This window comes from Cetorhinus maximus, chromosome 18, assembly GCF_964194155.1.
Source record: "Cetorhinus maximus chromosome 18, sCetMax3.hap1.1, whole genome shotgun sequence".
NCBI lineage: Eukaryota > Metazoa > Chordata > Chondrichthyes > Lamniformes > Cetorhinidae > Cetorhinus > Cetorhinus maximus.
The window spans coordinates 94,997,457-95,017,110 of NC_135896.1; the positions used below are offsets into that span (position 1 = coordinate 94,997,457).

General features: G+C 43.1%; 1 protein-coding gene across 1 annotated transcript in view; it reads left to right on the top strand.

The window, feature by feature from the left end:
* fsip1 (fibrous sheath interacting protein 1) overlaps positions 1 to 19,654 on the top strand; it is a 395,544-nt gene that overhangs the window by 52,644 nt on the left and 323,246 nt on the right. Inside the window, exon 10 of the mRNA XM_078563243.1 lies at positions 5,368 to 5,541. Within this exon, the coding sequence (XP_078419369.1) occupies positions 5,368 to 5,541 (174 nt within the window). The remainder of the gene's footprint in view (positions 1 to 5,367; positions 5,542 to 19,654) is intronic.

The following is a 19,654-nucleotide window of genomic DNA, read 5'->3' on the forward strand; positions in this document are numbered from 1 at the left end:
TGTGGGAGTTGCTTCTTATTTTTAGCCTACGCCACTGGTTAGCAGCAGTGCAAAAAAGACAACCAAATGTTTAAGTCTCTCCCTGTCAGTGCACAGTCTCTCCATTGACAAGTCCTCAGCTGTGGCTGCATGTGATGACACACGGAAACTGGGATACCTTGGAAGAGTGGAGCCCAAAGACAGACTGATGTCTAAATATCTTTCTGGCAACCCCTGTAACCAAGCTGGTGCCAAACGTATGCTTTGCATTCCATTGGATTCAACTTGGGAGGTCGAGAGGCAGACTTTTGGGCAGCTCAGGGTCTCCATAAATTTTGCCCTGTCTCGTATCCTGGAGAGGGCACTCCCGTTTCACTGCAGAGTGTTAACACAATGAGGGAGACAGCAGTTACGAGTAATAAGCCCAACTCACTTGGTGTAGAGAACGGGTGCAACGGGCTGTCTCCATTGTAGGAGGGACCATTGTGTCCCACTGGTCAGCCACTGTCCACCTCAAGTTGGGCAGCCCCCAACTAGTAAGGTGCTGACCTGCCACAGTCCATTTGCTTCAATGGGTGCTTGGGGGTTAGAGTCTCTGCTCAACAAGTGGACGGAATCCATCGCATCAGGCAAACATACAAAACGATGAAAAGAAAGGAGATGCCAACTTTTTAATTGGCAAGTTGGGATGTCAGGACTACGTGCACAGGATTGACAGACAACTTGCAGCTGGTTGATAATATGTGCAAGACAGCTGTGATCAACATGGATCTTGATAGGCTGAACATCGACATAACATCCCTACAAGAGACCAGGCTCGCTGAGAACAGATCGCTGAAAGAAAAACATTACATGTATATCCGGTAGGAGAAGAATTCAGAGGAAACACGTGAGCAAGGTGTAGTTAGGAATTTGCTAATCTCGATGCTAGAACCCCCCTACCCCACAAATTGTTCAAAACATATTCTATCCATCTGTTTCTCAACTCAAATAGGGCCCGATAACCTCATATGCATCTATGCTCCAGTACTGTGCTGCACCACTGAGGTGGAAGACCAGTTCTGTGAGGAACTTGACACTGTTATCAATAGAATCCCTAAGTCAGAACATCTTTACCTACTGGGGGAATTCAGTGCATGACCGGGCACAGAACATGAAGAATGGCCCTCCTGCCTTGGACTTCATGGCCTGGGAAATATAAGTGAGAACGGACAGAGACTACTTGAGCTTTACTACTAACGCGAGCTTTGCATAACTAACATAATCTTTCAGAACAAAGCATGTCACAAGGTGGCTCGGAGACATCCAAGATCGGGGCATTGGCATCAGCTGGATCTGACCATATCAGACGTAACTCTCTGAACAGCACTCTCAACACACACAGCAACTACAGCCCTGATTGTGATACAGATCATTCCCTGGGGTGCACCATGCTTGAAGTTTTTTCATTCAAAGCAGAAATGTCATCGTCATATCAATGTCAGCCATACTGCCTACCCAGATAAAAACCAACACTTCCTCTCCAGCATTCCCCCACAGAAAATGCAGAAGTGAAATGAAACATGTTTTGAGACTCCATCTACAATACCGCACTCTGAACATATTGGAAATAAGAGGGGAAAAATACTGACTGCTTCGAGGCTGACATCACTCGTTGAAACTAAACAGTCCACTCTCATTTATTACAAGAGGAATTTGAGCAAGAAGACTCTGAATGCACTAAGTGCTGCTCGAGGTAAAGGCCAACAGAGTGCTTGGCAGTATGCCAATGACTACTGGTTACAGCTTTGTCAAGATATCTACATATCCTTCAATGTAGAATATTCGTGGCATTTATGAAGGGATCAAAAAAGCATCAGGCTTAACAGCAAAGAAAACCGCTCCATTGAAAGCAAAGATGGGATGGTCATCACTGACTGCAATAAACAGTTGGAGAGACGGGTGGAAAACTACGTTGAGTTGTATTCTAGGGAGAACATGGTCACCGAGGAAGCTCTAGACACCATAGAAAGCCTGCTTGCATGACAGAGCTGGATATCAAACCCACAGTGGAGGAGCTTAGCAAAGTTATTGACTCGCTTGCCATGGGCAAAGCTCCAGGTGCTGATGCTATACTGCCTGAACTCATCAAGCATGGGAAATCAGCACTCCCACAGCATTGGCACAAACTTCTCTGTCTCTGCTGGAGGGTGGGGGCAGTGCCCCAGGATATGCATGATGCAAAGATTTTTACCCTGTACAAGAACAAGGGTGACCGCAGCGATTGCAACTACTATTGAGGCATCTCCCTTTTGAACATCATGGGAAAAGTATTTGTCCATGTCAGTCTGCAGACCCTGGCTGAACGCATCTATCCCAAATCCCAGTGTTTTTCAGAACTGGAAGATCTACAAGTAACATGATCAATTCAACCGAGCAGCTGTAAGAGAAATGTAAGAGTGAACAAAGGAGACCACTGTATATTGCCATCATCAACCTGACACAAGGCATTCAACCACGTGAGCATGTGCAGCTTGTTTAAGCTGCTGCTCTCTGAAGCTGCTCAATGTGACCTCCTTTCCATGACAACATGATGGACGAGGTCAGCTGTGACAGGGCAACATCGGAACCCTTTGAGATCCATAGTGGGGTCAAGCAGGTTGTGTTCTGGGACCGACACCCTTTGGGATATTCATCTCTTTGCTGGTGTCATATGCCTTCAGGTCATCTACAAAGGGTGTTTACTTACATACCAGAGCTGATGGAAAGCTGTTCAACCTTGCTTGCTTGAGATCCAAGACAAAGGTGTGTCAATCCTCATTAGAGAGGTGTTCTACACTGATGATGCCGCACTAACATTCCATACCAAGGACCACCTTCTGCAGCAAATGGACAGACTCTCTCACGCCTGTAAAGAGTTTGGTTTGATAGCATCAGGAAGATAAATGTCATGGTCCAGGATGTTGCCACACCGCCATCTATCAATATTGACAATGTGATGCTGGAGGTTTTTGATATCTTCACATATCTAGGCTCCACAATCGCAAGCAACCTGTCACTTCATGCTGAAATCGACACACACAAAAACTGCAATTGTTATGTCCAAGCTGAGTAAGAGAGTGTGGAACAACAGCAACCTGACTGAGAACAGCAACTGTGAGTCTACCAAGCCTGCATCCTCAGCATTCTTCTACAGTAGTGAAACCTGGACAATGTATGCTAGGCGTGAGAATGCTAGGCATGAGAATAGGTTGTCTCAGGCATACCCTTGGCATTTCTGGGCAGGACAAGGTCACAAGCTCAGAGACCCTGGAGTGTGCTAACTCCATTCAGTTTACACTCATTGCTAAGCTAATGATGTCTGCGATAGCTTGGCCATGTTCGTTGGATGAATGATGACCGTATACCCAAAGAACTTCTGCATGGTGAACTGGCCACTGGGTCATGACCTCCTGGGCACCCATCCCTCCGCTGCAAGGACACCTGAAAGTGGGATGAAGATGGCGGACATTGACACGGGCAACTGGGAGGCAGTCACTGAAGGCCGTGACCTCTGGAGGCTGATTGTTTGGAAGGGAATTGGAAGAGGCGAGCAGAAACAAAAAACTGAGCTGGCTGAGAAGAAGGCTCAGAAAACAGAGGCCAGTGAATCTTGCGCTTCTGAGCCCACTGACTTCCTCTGCAGCAAATGTGGCAGAGACTACCATGCCAGAGTGGGGCTCCTGAGCCACACAGGGCAATGCTTAACCCAGAGTTGACCACCACGGCACAAACTCCAATTCATGTCTGGCTTTTCCATTGGATTCACAGATCCAGCTGCATTAAATAGCTTGATTTGTACAGATATGGTTAAGTTTTCTCTTTGTTTATTTCATTTATAACAGCAATATATCAACAATAATATTAACAACAATACTTAATTATCCCAAAAGATGTGGAAAATGGTCCAAGGAATTAAATGTGCAAAAATGAAGACACTGAATATTAGTGGGACAGCTAGGAGAGCTGATTGAAAACATGATTGAACAGAAAGGTTTTACTGAGGCTTTTAAAGGTTGATGAGAAGTAACCAGGCAGTGAAGTTCTATAGTGTCGGACTGAGTTGGCTGAAGTCTTTGATACCAATGGAAGGTGAAGAGGATGTACAAGAGGCCAGAGTCAGAGGGTTGAAGGGCATGGCATAGGATCATTAGACTGAGTTAGGTTGACAAGGCAAGTGAATCCATTCCATGAATTTGATTTGTAGATGAAGAAGGGACTGATATTTCATGTATTAGAGAGCAGGAAGTCAATGAAGGTTTCAGTCTGTCGGGCACAGAATTAATGTGGGCAGACCGATTTTGAAATAGCTGGAATTTTTGAAGGATTTTGATGGTAATGGTGTTGAAGTAGGGGTGAAAGTAGATAATATTGTGAAGGTGAATATATGCAGCCTTGGTGAAGGATAAGCTATGAATTTTAGGTCAAACGAGGCACTATTTGCATTAGCCTGAAAGGGGTTGGAATAGGTACCAATAGTTAGGAATTATTATGTACTGTCCCCACCCTGCTTTGGCTCAGGGAATAATGAGGAAAAAGCTACATGTATAAAGATATATATAAACTCGTATTAGGACTGAGAAATGGCTGTGCATCACAATCATTCAATTGTTAAAAAATTAAAAATCAAAGTATGCTGCTTTTTCTGTGTGTAACAAAAGGAATAGCTCAAAAATGAAGCTCGTAACATAACTTTCAATGTCACTGTAACATAATCATCAGTTTTGGCTAGTAGTTTATTTAAAAACAATATTTTAAGTGAATTCTTCAGTTATTCTTCTCAACTCCCACTATTGTAACAGGGAAACTATTCCACCAATGCTGAACTCATGCCACAGAACTGTATGCGTTCATTGTGCTTTAAACATGGGCACTGATAAAGATGCACTTTAAACATACCTATTACTTGAAGAATTTACTGAAACTTTTGTTTCCAGGTTTTGTGATTGTTCTCGATCTTCTGAATATTGAATTCCCTTTTTTTCACACAAGCACATTATCTATAACAAAGTTAAGAAATTTGACAGTTGTTGAATTTGTTGCAGTTGGGACAATAGTACCTTACTAGCAATCTAAAAAGTTAACACAGAATTCCAATGCTATCTTTTCTCCCACCCATGAAACCAACTCTGTTATATTGTTACTGATGCTTCCTGAATACTCTCTTCTTATTAATCTGTTGACCCTCCACATGATTGATTACCATCTTATCTGCTTTCCTACATTTTAACGTTAAATTTTCTAATATCGTTGCTGCATAGAATAGATTTTATTGCCATCTGGTTGCTGCTTCTGCTCCGGCTTTCAGCTGTAGAAATTAGTTTTCATCCCTGCTTGCAAGTTTAAAATGATAATTTTATTTTTCTATAGGACATTTCAGTTCCCTGGGCATTATCTGTGGCGGAAAGGGAAGGATATACTCCAGAACCCATGGATCAACAACAGTTGGCTGAGATAGATGCCAAACTGCAGGTTTTCATTTTGGATGAGGATATCCCTATGATTACTAGCTCGTTGTCCAGCGTAGAAACCCAGAGTTATCAGGTAAATGAGACCAAGGTATATATATGTAAATAGATGCTTGGTACTTATTTTAGAAAGTGCATATTTCATCCACCTGGTAAAGAATATAAAAAAGGCACAAATTTAATGTATGTTAGCATTAAGTAGTTGTGAATTTAGTTGCCAAAGGATGTTTATTACCCTGGATAATGATCGTAAAATGTAACTTACAGACTGCTGTTGCATGGGAGAACAAATTCGGTTCATGCTACCGGTTGGGAATTATTTCCTACAGTGTGTCGGATAAACTAAAAATCACTTACTCATGGGTTTGTTATCTCAGCTAACTACAAAAAATAATTGTTAGCTTTCAACAATAAATGTGTGCAATATTTGGTCAGTGTAATGCTCTTACCATAATTTTCGTGCTGATTTCACCTTCTCCCACCCATGAAGCCAACTCTGTTACATTGTCATTATGCTCCCTCTTCTTGGATGTGACCTTTCCCGTGAACCCTTTTTAAGATGTTGTCTTGCATTAGATTAGTCTGTTGTCTCCATATACTGTGAAGTGCTGATGTGATGCTCTTTAAATATTGACTGTCATGAGTTGTAATGCCACGGCGTGTGCTGGCACTGTATAATTGCTCGCACAATTTGTGCATATGCAATCTGCTCTATAGCAAGAAGAATTAGTCTATCATAAGCATTACATATATTGAAAGGTCATTCTGTTTTCTAACTCTGGTGGTGTCCTAACTCAAGAGTCAATTTCTTGTATTCCCCATATATGTTAAATTCATATTCACCCATTTTGCTTTGGAAGTGTCCACTACATGATTGTTAAAATCTGCACAAATATGAATCACTCAAAAACTGTGTACACATTTCAGTGAGAAGTGCTTCCTTCCAAGAACATGTGTATTTGCTGTTTTACGGTACATTTAGACTACAAAAGTACCATCAGTGCAAAGAACAGAGAGTTGCATTGTGCTTTTATCTAGAATTAAGTCAAGCCTTAAATCTGAATTTACACTACACAAGTTTTGCTTTGCCTTGATGATAAACAGAATGTAAATGCATATTTTATTCTGGGCTGATTCTTATGTTTCATATAATCAATGCTGCTCCACTTAGTTGAATTATCTATCCAATTTATGGAGAAGTATTTTATACATAAGATACCATAGTTCTAAGATGGCATGTTTTCATCTGAAGAACAAAGTGTGTGTATATACACACCCACACAAATTTATTCATCATTCTTACAGCTATTATTCACCTTTGTGTTATGCAGTTTTTAAAAATTCTTTCATGGGATGTGAGTGTGACTGGCTAGGCCAGCATTTGTTGCCCATCCCTAGTTGTCCTTTGAGAAGGGGGTGATGAGCTGCCTTCTTGAACCGCTGCAGTCCATGTGGCGTAAGTACACTCACAGTGCAGTTAGGAAGGGACTAACAGATTTTAACCCAGAGACAGTGAAGGAATGGCAATATAATTTCAAGTCAGGATGGTGTGTGGCTTGGAGGGGATCTTGCAGGTGGCGTTGTCCCCATGTATCCACTGCCCTTGTCCTTCTAGGTGCTGTTGAAGAAGCCTCGGTGAGTCACTGCAGTGCATCTTGTAGATGGTACACACTGCTGCCATTGTGCATCGGTGGTGAGGGAGCGAATGTTTAAGGCGGTGGATAGGCTGCTGATCAAGTGGGCTGCTTTGTCCTGGATGATATTGAGCTTCCTGAGAGTTGTTGAAACTGCAGGCATCCAGGCAAGTGGAGAATATCCAATCACACTCCCAGCTTATGCCTTGTAGTTGGTGGACAGGCTTTGGACAGTAAGGAAGTGAATTATTCATCACAGATTCCCAGCCTCTGGCCTACTCTTGTAACAGCAGAATTTGTGTGGCTGGTCCAGTTAAGTCTCTGGTCAATGGTAACCGCCCCAGGATGTTGATAGCGTGGGTTTCAGCGATGGTAGTGCCAATGAATGTCAAGGGAGATGGTTTGATCCTCTCTTGTTGCAGACCGTTGCCTGGCACTTGTATGAAGGTTACTTGCCACTTATCAACCTAAGCCTGAATATTAATAATAAGACCTGGAAAAATTTATCAATTTTGCTTCCAATTTCCACCCCTCTATCACCTTTGCGTGGTCCATCTCTGACACTTCCCTTCCATTTCCTCATTTGACCTCTCTGTCTACATTTCTGGTGATAGACTGTCCATCAATTTTCATTACAAGCCCATTGACTCCCACAGCTACTTCAACTACAGCTCCTCACACCCTGCTTCCTGTAAGGACTTCATCCCATTCTCTCAGTTCCTTCGCTTCCGTCACATCTGTCCCGATGTGCAAAACTTTGCAAAACGGTTCTTCGGACATGTCTTCCTTCTTCCTTAACCGAGGTTTCCCATCCACTGTGGTTGACAGGGCCCTCAACTGTGCCCGATCCATCTCCTGCGCCTTTGCCCTCACCCCTTCCTCTCCCACCCAGAACCATGATAGTGTCCCCCTTGACCTCACTTTTCACCCCACCAGCCTCTGCGTTCAAAGGATCATCCTCTGCTCTTTCTGTCAACTCCAGCTTGATACCACCACCAAACACATCTTCCCCTCACCCCCACTGTCGGCATTCCGTCGGGACTGTTCTCCCGGGACACTCTGGTCCACTCCTCCATCACCCCCTACACCTCAACCCCCTCCCACAGCACCTTCCCATGCAATCGCAGAAGGTGCAACACCTGCCCCTTTACCTTCTCCCTCCACACCAGCCAAGGGCCCAAACACTCTTTTCAGGTGAAGCAGCGTTTCACTTGCATCTCCTTCAATTTGGTTTACTGCATTTGCTGCTCCCAATGTGTTCTCCTCTACACTGGGGAGACCAAGCGCAGACTGGGTGACCGCTTTACAGAACACCTTCGGTCTGTCCGCAAGCATGACCCAGACCTTCCTGTCGCTTGCCATTTCAACACACCACCCTGCTCTCATGCCCACATGTCCTTCCTTTGCCTGCTGCAATGTTCCAGTGAAGCCCAGCGCAAACTGGAGGAACAGCACCTCATCTTCCGACTAGGCACTTTACAGCCTTTTGGACTTAACATTGAGTTCAACAACTTCAGACCATGAACTCTCTCCTCTATCTATGCCGCTTTTTTATCCCTTTTTTCAAAATTCATTTTTATTTTTTATCCACTTATTTTTATTTTTATTCATTTTTTTTCCATTGATTTATTCATTGTTTTATCCCCCTTTTTATCCCCCCTTGTCCCATTTTCAAAACCTTTTTTTACCCCCTCCCCCCCACCCCACCCCCACAAGGGCCTTTCTGCTACTTGTTCATCTTTTCAGAGTTCTTACTCTTGTCCTGCTATTATCACATTCTGCTTTCTTACCTTAATGGCACTATCAGCATCTTTTTTAGCCCTTACCACTACCATCAACACTTCCTTTGTCCTTTTGTTCATGACGTTATCATCGACCTCTCCTTTACCCCCACCTATCGCTGGCCTTGTATCCAGCTTCACTTGCTCCACCCCCCTTAAACAGTATAAATTTCATCACATTTTTACTTCTCTGTAGCTCTGAAGAAGGGTCATAAAGACTCGAAATGTAAACTCTGTTTCTCTCTCCACAGATGCTGTCAGACCTGCTGAGTTTTTCCAGTATTTTCTGTTTTTGTTTCAGATTTCCAGCATCTGCAGTATTTTTCTTTTATCTTAAGCCTGAATATTGTCTTGCTGCATATAGTCATGGACTGCTTCAGTGTCTGAGAAGTTACGAATTGTACTGAACATTGTGCAATCATCAGTGAACATCCCCACTTCTGACCTTATGATGGAGGGAAGGTCATTGATGAGACAGCTGAAAATTGTTGGACCTAGGACAGTACCTCGAGGAACTCCTGCAGCGATTCCCTGAGACCGAGATTATTGGTCTCCAACAATAAAAAAACACCTCATCTGGATAAATTCTTCAATTTTGCTTCCAATTTCCACCATTCTCTCACCTACACATGGTCCGTCTCTGACACTTTCCTCCCTTTCTTGACTTACTGTCTCCATTCCTGGGGATAGATTGTCTAACAATATTCATTACAAGCTCACCGACTGCCACAGCTCGCTTGTCTATACCTCTTTACACCCTGCTTCCTGTAAGGACTCCATTTCATTCTCCCATTTTCTCCATCTTCGTTGCATCTGTTCTGATGATACTACCTTCCACAACGGCGTTTCTGACGTCTTCCTTTTTCTTCAGTAGAGGACATCTCCCCCACTGTGGTTGACAGGGCCCTCACCTGTATTGACACATTTCCCTCACCCCTTCCCCTCCCTCCCAGAACCACAATAGGATTCCCCTTATCCTCACTTTCCACTCCATCAGTCTCCATATTCAAAGAATTATCCTCCACCGTTTCCGATAACTCCAGAATGATGCCACCACCAAACACGTCTTCCCCTCCCCTCCCCTGTCAGCATTTGGAAGGGACCGTTCCCTCTGCAACACCCTGCTCCACTCCTCTATCACCCCCAATGCCTCATCCCCTTTCCATGCAATTGCAGGAGGTGTAATACCTGTCCTTTTATCTCCTCCATCTTCACTGTCCAAGGCCCCAGACACTCCTTCCAGGTGAAGCAGCGATTTACTTGTGCTTCTTTCAATTTAGTCTCCTGTATTCACTGCTCACAATGCGGTCTCCTCTACACTGGGGAGACCAAGCAGAGACTGGGTGACTGCTTTGCAGAACACCTTCGCTCAGCCCATTAGCATGACCCCAGCCTTCCTGTCGCATTCCATTTCAATTCACCATCTTGCTTTCAAGCTCACATTTCTGTCCTCGGCCTGCAACAATGTTCCAGTGAAGCCCAACACAAACTGGAGGAACAGAACTTCATCTTAGGCACTTTTCAGTCTTCTGGACTCAACAGTAAGTTCAACAATTTTAGACCATGACCTCTGTGCTCTATTTTGAATATTTCTCTCCCAAGTGCTAGTGTGTATCTTGTTCTCATGTTTTTGCTTTTAGACAGCGCTGAATGTTATTCTGCTATTAACACGTTTTTCTATTTTGCTTTCAGACAGTGCTGACCTTTATTTTGCTATTAACATCATTCTGGACCAATGCTTTGTGTCTTTAATACCATCATTATCACTCCCTTTGCCTTATGTTCCATGTCATCTTTGTCATTTAATCTTCCTGCCCTCTAAACTATCCTTGACCTGCTCATTTGCTCTACCTGCCCCTCCTACTTTTTCAACAGCATAAAATCCATCACATCCCTACCTCTGTTCAGCTCTGAAGAAGAGTCAAATGAACACACGAATTAGGAGCCGGAGTCGGCCACTTGGCCTCTCGAGCCTGATCCGCTGCCATTCAATAAGATCATGGCTGATCTGATTGCAACCTCAACTCCACATTCCTGCCAACCCCTGATAACCTTTTGCCCCCTTGCTTATTAAGAATCTATCTACCTCAGCCTTAAAAATATTCAAAGACCCTGCTTCCATCACCTTTTGAGGAAGGGAGTTCCAAAGACTTACAACCATCTGAGAGAATAAAATTCTCCTCACCTCCGTCTTAAATGGACGAGCTCTTATTTTTAAACAGTGACCCTAGTTCTAGATTCTCCCACAAGAGGAAACATCCTTTCCACAGCCACCCTGACAAGACCCCTCAGCATCTTATATGTTTCAATCAAGCCACCTCTTCCTCTTTTAAACTCCAGCGGATACAACCTATCCTGTCCAATCTTTTCTCATAAGACAACCCACCCATTCCAGGGGTGGAATCGTCTGGTCCCATTGGCGGCGGGCGTCATGGCAGGTGGGGGGGACAATATGGCGAGAAGGCCAAAAATCAGTTGCACGCCATCGTGAAACCAGTTTGCGATTGTCCGTTCCACCTGTCAATGGCAGGTTGAGTTTCCTGCCGCTGCATGTTGGGAACCTAATTTCATTATAAGCCCTGCTGGGGGGGGAATCATCCCCCCCACCTCAACTTTACGTCACAGATGCTGCAGAGATGGTGGCCTGCCCCACCTCAAAGGTGCCCAGGCTGTGCAAGTACATTTTCTTAACCTTCCTAACCCTGCTGCTATGGCTTGGTGCTCCACCTACATCCACAGCTTAGGTGGAGGCCGCCTGCTGACTTCTACATCCTGTTGATTGTGATGACCTAGGCAGACGTTCTCTGGAGGGCCGAGACCTGGAGGGCCCCATCCTGCTTTCCGGGTCCTGCTATGTGGCAATGGCACCCTCCTTGGCCTATGGAGCTGGAGCTGCTGGGGTCACAAGAAGAGGCGATTCGGATGGGCTGGACACTCATGGAGTCACCGTTGGATGGCCCCGGTGTGTCGAGCTGCTGGTCCTCCTCTTTTTGGGCATCCGTGTGCCCCTGGCTGACTGCTTGAGAGGAAGGAGCAACTGGAGTGAGCGAGTGGAGAGTGCCCCGTCCCCTCGCGTTGACACTGATGGAGGCCTGCAAGTGCCTCAGCAATGGATTGCAGCTCCTGCAGCAGTGCAGGACCAATGTCCTGGACCAAGGTCTCCATGGTGGCTGCCATCCTACCAGTGATGACCTCGGTGCGTTGGCATGCTGGCACTATCACCTCAGACTGAAGGTGGACAGACTCCTGCATTGTGTCTTGCAATCTGAGGAGTGTAGTGGACATCCCTTCCTGATGTTCCCAAGCTTGCTTTTGTAGCTGCAGCGACTGAGGTATGACTGAGTTCAGCAGCCCCTCATCTGACTTGAACTCAGCAGATTTCTGGTTTCCAGCAGTCCTCCGAGTGTCAGAAAGTGTTCCCCCTGATTCCCATTGACTTCGATTTTGCTCAGGCTCCCTGATGCTACACTTGGTCAAATGCTGCCTTTATGTCAAAGGCAGTCACTTTCACCTCATCTCCATGGGGTCCAGAGTCATTGTTGAGGACTCCCAGGGCAACTCCCTTCTGACTGTATACCACTGTGTTGCCACCTCTGGTGGATCTGTTCTGCTGTGGGGATGGTGACAGAGGTGTCTGGGACATTGGCTATAAGATATGATTCGGGGAGTATGACCATGTCGTCAGGCTGTTGCTTGACTGGTCTGTGGGACAGTTCTCCCAATTTTGGCTTAAGCGCCTAGATGTTAGAAGGGGGGGATTTTTCAGGGTTGATTGGACGTGTTGTGCTGTTGCCATTTCTGGTGCTTAGGTCTATGTAAGGCGGACTGTTCGATTTTGTTTCTGTTTGACTTTCCTGTACCGGTTTGATACAACTGAGTGGCTTGCTCGGGCATTTCAGAGGACAGTAAAGAGTCAACCACATTGTGTGGGTCTGATTGGCAGGTTTGCTTCTCTAAAGAACATTTAGTAAACCTGTGTCCATTGGGTATTAGCCTGGGTCTCTGAATTATTAGTCCAGTAACATTACCACCATGCCACCGTCCCCATAAACATGTTTCATGTTGCAAACATATTTCATTCTGCTATGGTTTTTATGAGTCATTAAATTAATTTGCCTATTGAGCTTTGAGTGTTGCTTGAGCAGAGAGCTATGGTTAGCTTTAAAGTTAACTGCGGTAAACACAATCTTTTCATTAGAGACATTAACAGTACTTCTACGGCTACATGGCTCTGTTCTTCTAGATCTCTTTAACATTTGAAACATTTAGACCATTTTTGTAACAGGAGATGGGACAAGTTAACCCTCTGAGTGCACAATTTCTGCTGTATGACTTGGAAACTCTATACAACATGAAGGTTAGCAGAAAGAGAATCCCTGAAAGGCTCTGCTGGAGAATAATAGAATTGAAGAAATTAATAGAGTAATGGAAAATTTGTATTAATTAGGAAATAAAAACTTCAGTAGTAATTTTTGTGTAGAAGCTCCATCACAGTCTTCAAGTACTTTATTACTGAGTGAACTAAATAAACTTCAACTTCAAAATCATTCAATTAAATTTCTTTAGCTAAGTTAACATATGAATATTTCAGGGATTTATTTCACCTCTCCAATGTGCTGCTCAAGCCAAATGAACCTTTTGAGTGAGCCTTGTGATTTCTAGTATCCAGTTATACTAAATTCACTGCACACTTGTCTGCTATAATCTGCAGGTTTTGCTTAGGTTATGGGTATCAAGTGATAGGAATTATACCATTAATGTTTATGGATTTCTCCTGCAGCTGTTAGTGATAAACAATCTCAGCAATCCTCTCATGAAGACATGATGCTGTCAATCATCTTTGTGTACAGTTTTATGGAAGAAACGTTTCCACAATAATTCACATTTAAATCACATGATAATTCATTACCAAGATCTTTAATCTTAGTTGTGATGCAACTTCATTTTGATGATTAGCAGCTGCTGAATTAGTTGGTGTCCTGAATTAACACTTTGGAGGACTGCAATAGAACCTGGGGAACAAAATAAAATTATACTAAATGGTAGAGAGATTTGAGTGAACTTCTTAGCCTATTTAAATTCTGCTTTTGTTAGCTATCCAGTTAAATTTATGTGAGTTCAATTAATGTCAGTAAGACAATGCAGATAAGCATAGTTTTACTTATTCAAACTCTCATCCTCTGAACAAGGCAAAACACATCCAAATCAAGTGAACTTGACTCCAGGAAGCCGAGATCTATTGGGTATACAGTCTCTGAGCTTAATTTTCCTGGATTGGATACAAATACCCATTATAAATCATTGGGTTTATATACCTTTCATGACTACAGATATCTAATCTAAATGCTCTTATAAGACAATCAATTATCTCTCTAAAGTACCATATCTACATTGATCCTTCAATTGTCTTTGTTTTCAATTTTCTCAGCTTCTTTACCTCATTCCTGTGGTATCATTTTAACTAGGTTTCTGGGCTAGTGCCTGGTTGTGTTTTCTCATGGTCCATATCATGACAAAGATGGAAGTATTTATCTCAAATGCTATAATATAGAGAAAGAACCTTTCTACCTGTGATAGATTCACTGTGGACTGATTTTACCAGCCCTCTGAGAATGTGCAGGGAGGTGGCTGGTCAAACCAAACTCTCAACAGGCGTGAGAAAGCCTGTCCATTTGCCACTGAAGGTGCACCTGGGTGGAATGCTATGTGGCGTCATAAGCGTAGAACAATTCTCTGATGAAGACTTAGGACATCTTTGTCTTGGATCTAAGGCGAGCAAGGCTGAACAGCTTCTGTCAGTTCTGCTATGTAAGTAGATGATCCAAAGGCACAAGATGGCAGCAAAGAGAATATGACAAAGAATGTCTGCCGCAGAACACAACCCTGTTTGGATCTCAAAGGGTTCTGAAGTTGCCCCTTTATAACTGACCTTACCTATCATGTTGTCATGGAAAGAGGAGATCACATTGAGCAGCTTTGATGGGTAGCCTATTTTCTCCAGCAGCTTAAGTAAACTGCCTCTGCTCACGTGATCAGTTGTCTTGATGAGATCAATGAAGGCAACATGCAGTTCATGCATTTTCTCTTGCAGCTACTGGACTGAGAAGGTGATGTCATCTGTAGATCTCCCAGTTCTGAAACCACACCTGGATTCGGGGTAGATGTATTCAGCCAGGATCTGCAGTTTGACAAGGGAAACATGGGCAAATACTTTTCCCATGATGCTCAGCAGGGAGATGCCTCAATTTTTGTTGCAATTGCTGTGGCCACAATCTTTTCATCATGTGTATTCTGGGGCACTGCCCCCTCCCCCAGCAGAGACAGAAAAATTTGTGCCGATGCTGCAGGAGTGCTGGTTTCCCATGCTTGATGAGTTCAGGCAGTATAGCATCAGCACCTGGAGCTTTGCCCATGGCAAATGAGTCAATAGCTTTGCTAAGCTCCTCCACTGTGGGTTCGATATCCAGCTCTGTCATGACAGGTAGGCTTTCTATGGTGCCTAGAGCTTCCTCGGTGACCATGTTCTCCCTAGTGTAGAACTCAATGTTCTGTTCCACCCATCTCCCCAAATGTTTACTGCGTTTACCAGCCCCTTACACTGACACCTTATCCAATTCTAACATCTCTCAAAATCAAATTGGAGTATTTACAGGCTATAAGATGTGAAATATTAACTCAATAAACATAATGCAACAAAAATAAACAATGCAAATAGAATTTGAAACCCAAGTTTCATTTATAGCCATAAATATTTTGATGGGGAAAAGGGGTTGTTTTCTATATTTCTTAAAGGGGTGCTGTGAGCAACTGCCTCTGTATTCCATATATTCTGGTGTGTGGTGGCTCCAAAAAGGTAACAATGCCTCCTAATATTTTCATTGAGAAGTTATTAAGAAATGTTCTGTAGTTACCATATACAAATAGTGAAGATAATGGGTTGAATTTTAATTCAGTTCAGAGGCAGGACTAGAGGAGGACAGTCCGGCATATTTTCTGCTACTGGCCAATGTGTCATTTCGCTGGCATGTTCCGTCCTTTGGCATTTTTCCAAAGTGTGCTGCAGATGGGAAACGGAGGTATTATTAAAGCACCTATTAAGGCCACTCTCCTGAGACCAACTGGAATTTTCCAGTTGCATGCAGGGCCCCCCCCCACCCCCCCCCAGGTCAAAACCCATCTGACCAATGGAGGCGACACTCTGGTGGCAGGCCGGGTGGGCCAGGGTTCAATTGTTAAAGTTAAGCCCCCCTCAGCAGTCACAACAATCTCGGGGCTCCGGCTGCAGCCTCAGGCCACCCTGTGGAGGGGCTCTCCTTGCACAATGATGTTCTGTGGCCACTTTTCATTTTAACATTTTGAGGTTACTTCAGAGAGCACTTCCGTGTTTCTCCTACTTTACATCAGTAGTGCTTACCTCTGATTTTGCTGTACCGAAGGGCTACCTATTGGCCCTTCAGCCTTGGGAGGCCACTCCTTGTCCTTAATTAGATGTTGAACATGCCATCTTTTCAATCATTGGCCATCTCCTTGAAAATTGCTTTGGGTGTCAGGCACCGACACAGGGTGGAATAAGGACTCTGAAACCCTTCTGACATCAGGGCCCCGAGCCAAAGTTGAAACTTCAGCTTAATGTGTGCTGAACGGCCCGAGGCTTTTAGACTATTTAATTTCATTGTGATGGTTTTCCAGCAAAAGAAATAATCATAAACAGTTTTTAAAAATCCTGTTTGTTTTGTTTATGAATAATTCTAAGTGTTGAGCTTTTCTTGTGGGTTCTCTGACCCTCAAATTCTTCTTTTTATCTTGTGAATTGTGTATTTTAATAGTAGTAGGGAACATTGGAGCAAACTGGCTGTTGTGGTGTACCGATTTATGCAGCACCGAGAATTCTTGCAAAATAGATGTGACAGAGGCTGGTATTGGGGAAAGAATTGTTGGCTTATCCTGACCATAGGCATATTGTATTTCAGTTTACTTGGCAATGGATAGTAATTTGCAACTATTTCTGGATTCAGCAGTTAATTTCCACTAACCCAAGAGAGCGGTAGAGTTCAGTTAAACACAACAATAATTAAATTCATCTGTCTTTGATGTTATCTGTATGGATCAGTAAAAGAAAACATTTCACAACCATTTGAGCCAAGAAGGACATTGGGGCTTTAGGATTCAATATCTGCTGTTTAATGGGTTAGACAGTAGCAATGGCTGAATTGTTTCAGCTTTGCATTCTTATGATTGTGTCCAAATGTAACTTTGCCATGTGGCAAGGGCACCGTCTCCTGTTATATCACTCAACTTGTGATTGCCAAGTGCTTACAAATCTAGAAATTGTGTGTAATGCCTTGTTGGACTGGAGGTCCATAACCATGCATTCTATATAAAAGCTGATTGTTTATTATGGTATTGTAATTATTAAAAAATAATTAATCTTAGTTACAACACTTTTAGAAATTTAAGGCATCGGCAGGAAAACATTAAATTTAGTTATACATGGCTTATGCAAATCATATAAATCAGTGTTATGATTCCTGCGTTTATAGTTCTGCCAGTCCCTGTGTCAACATTTATCTGTCGGTCTGGATTTGGAGAAGTTTTGCACATTGCATGTTTATGACTGCATACAACACAAATGTAATAAAAAGTATTTGAAACCTTTATGATTCACATTAATGCCTTACTTTGGTATGTAAGCTTATCTTCAAAGAAATTGAAACCTTTTGTCAAGGGTTTTCTTGAACTCTGCATGCTTTGTGCATTCCAGTACATAAGTTACATTTTAACATTAAATTGAGATCATAATTCTAGTCTTGTGGTAAAGCAATAGTGATTACTGGAGCTGATCTCTGGTTACAGGCCCTCCTTGTAATTTTACAACATCTTAATTGGGATTTTAATACTAGGGTCAACATCATTTGGCCAATTACAAACATTTAGTGAAGAGTCACTGTATGTTGTCATCATTGAAGCACGAGTCATAACATGTGTGTTAAAGGTTCTTGCCTTAACTGCATTCCTAATCTTTGCCTTTTTTGTGTTTTCATTTTCTTGTTTCTCCTGAAAACATTAACTCTTGCTTGGCTATATTTGCACTGGTAGCGTTGGTACTCTGGTACCTCACTGAAGTGACCATGAAATGGGAGGTCTGATGATGCATGTCAGCAGTGCAATTAACTAAGGAGGGGAGATATTAGAGCCATGCAGAATCCTATTTCTACTCAGTGTTCACACATGTGCAATGTTTTGTGTTTGCTGGCTAATGCTTCACTCCAGGAATTTGCACTCTCACTCCCAGTTAAGGGCTGCATAGACCAATTGCAGTGCTCCAAATGCGCACCAGTAGTGTCTCAATACAAAACAATGATTTTATTTTGAATTTTATGGATTGCGTGGCTTAGTACTACACCAGGAAATGCCTTTACTCATTTTTTTGGGCAGTTCACCTTTGTTTTTCTGATATAATTCTCCTGCTTTGTTTCCTCTGCAGTACCATGAAATAGTTGTGTTAAGCAAACAGTAGTCATAATGGGGAAGATTTCAATCTAGAGCTTATTCTTGTTTTCAAAATACGTTTGGAGATAATGTGCAAAACTGTTTCCTTTACCAAACGAGCATGACTGTCATCATATAGATATGTAGATTTTTCTGTGATGTCCAATGAAACTGTTTTCATGGTTTATGTGTTAAATGGTCATTATTAGATTCACAACAAATGTGATGTAATCAGAATCAATTCACATAACTTGCATGTTCTACAAAAGAAATGAAGATAAATCTAATGCAGTAATGTAACCTAGAACTGTATGGGAAACTGTTGAGATTAATGTTTTTGAATGATAAACATTAAATATGTATAGATTGGCTGTAAGTAACTGCATACCACCCATGTGGCACTCACAGTAAACAAGTTAAAGACAGCTCTAAAACGAGTGGCAGCTAATTCACAGAGAGGAGGAGATCCATTGTAGTTTTTTTCTGGCAAAGTCATTTGCAGTGGCCCTCCAACTGCAATATTGTCCATGATAAATATTTACAACTGTGTTACCTCAATTGGAATGATTTCCTCTTGCATGGTCCCTGAATGATCTAACATCTGAAGTTTGCATTTTGTTGAAATTGAGAAAGGGCTCTAGTTATGTTAAAGAGAATGTTGATTTGTCTTATATTTGTGGTTTTTGTAAATTAAAAGTAAATAAAGGAATATGTATTCAGAGAAGTATTAGGACCACTCTTCTTATTGATGTGTATTGATAATCTGTATCCATATAGGGGACACGCTTTCAAAGTTTGCAGATAGCACAAAAGTTGGAAATGTAGCTAACGGTGAGGAGGATGTTAGTAGATTTCAGGATGACAAAGGGCGGAATCGCCCCAGATTTGCCCTAAGTGGCGGGTGGGTGAAACGATGTTTTTCTTGCCGGCCGCAATGGTGGTTTTTCATGCTATATCGTCCCAAACCCGCTGCATTAATTATGCATTCCTGGGATACATGCCATTTCGATGGTGGGCGGGCTTTGATTCGCCTGCCATGCCATCACCTCGCTGCTTCATCACACCAGGCACCACATTTAAAGTACAGCTGCACTCAGCGCTTCCAGCCCAGGACTGCAGCAAAGAAGACATGGCCCCGAAAGGCAAGAAGACTGAAGCCTTGAGTGTCTTTTGGACGCCGTGGAGCCTCGCTGTGATGTCCTGTACCCCTGCTCTGGCTGCAGGAGGGGCAGCAGCATTACCGCTCCAGCTTGGTAGGCAATGGCAGTGGTGATCAGTGCCAATG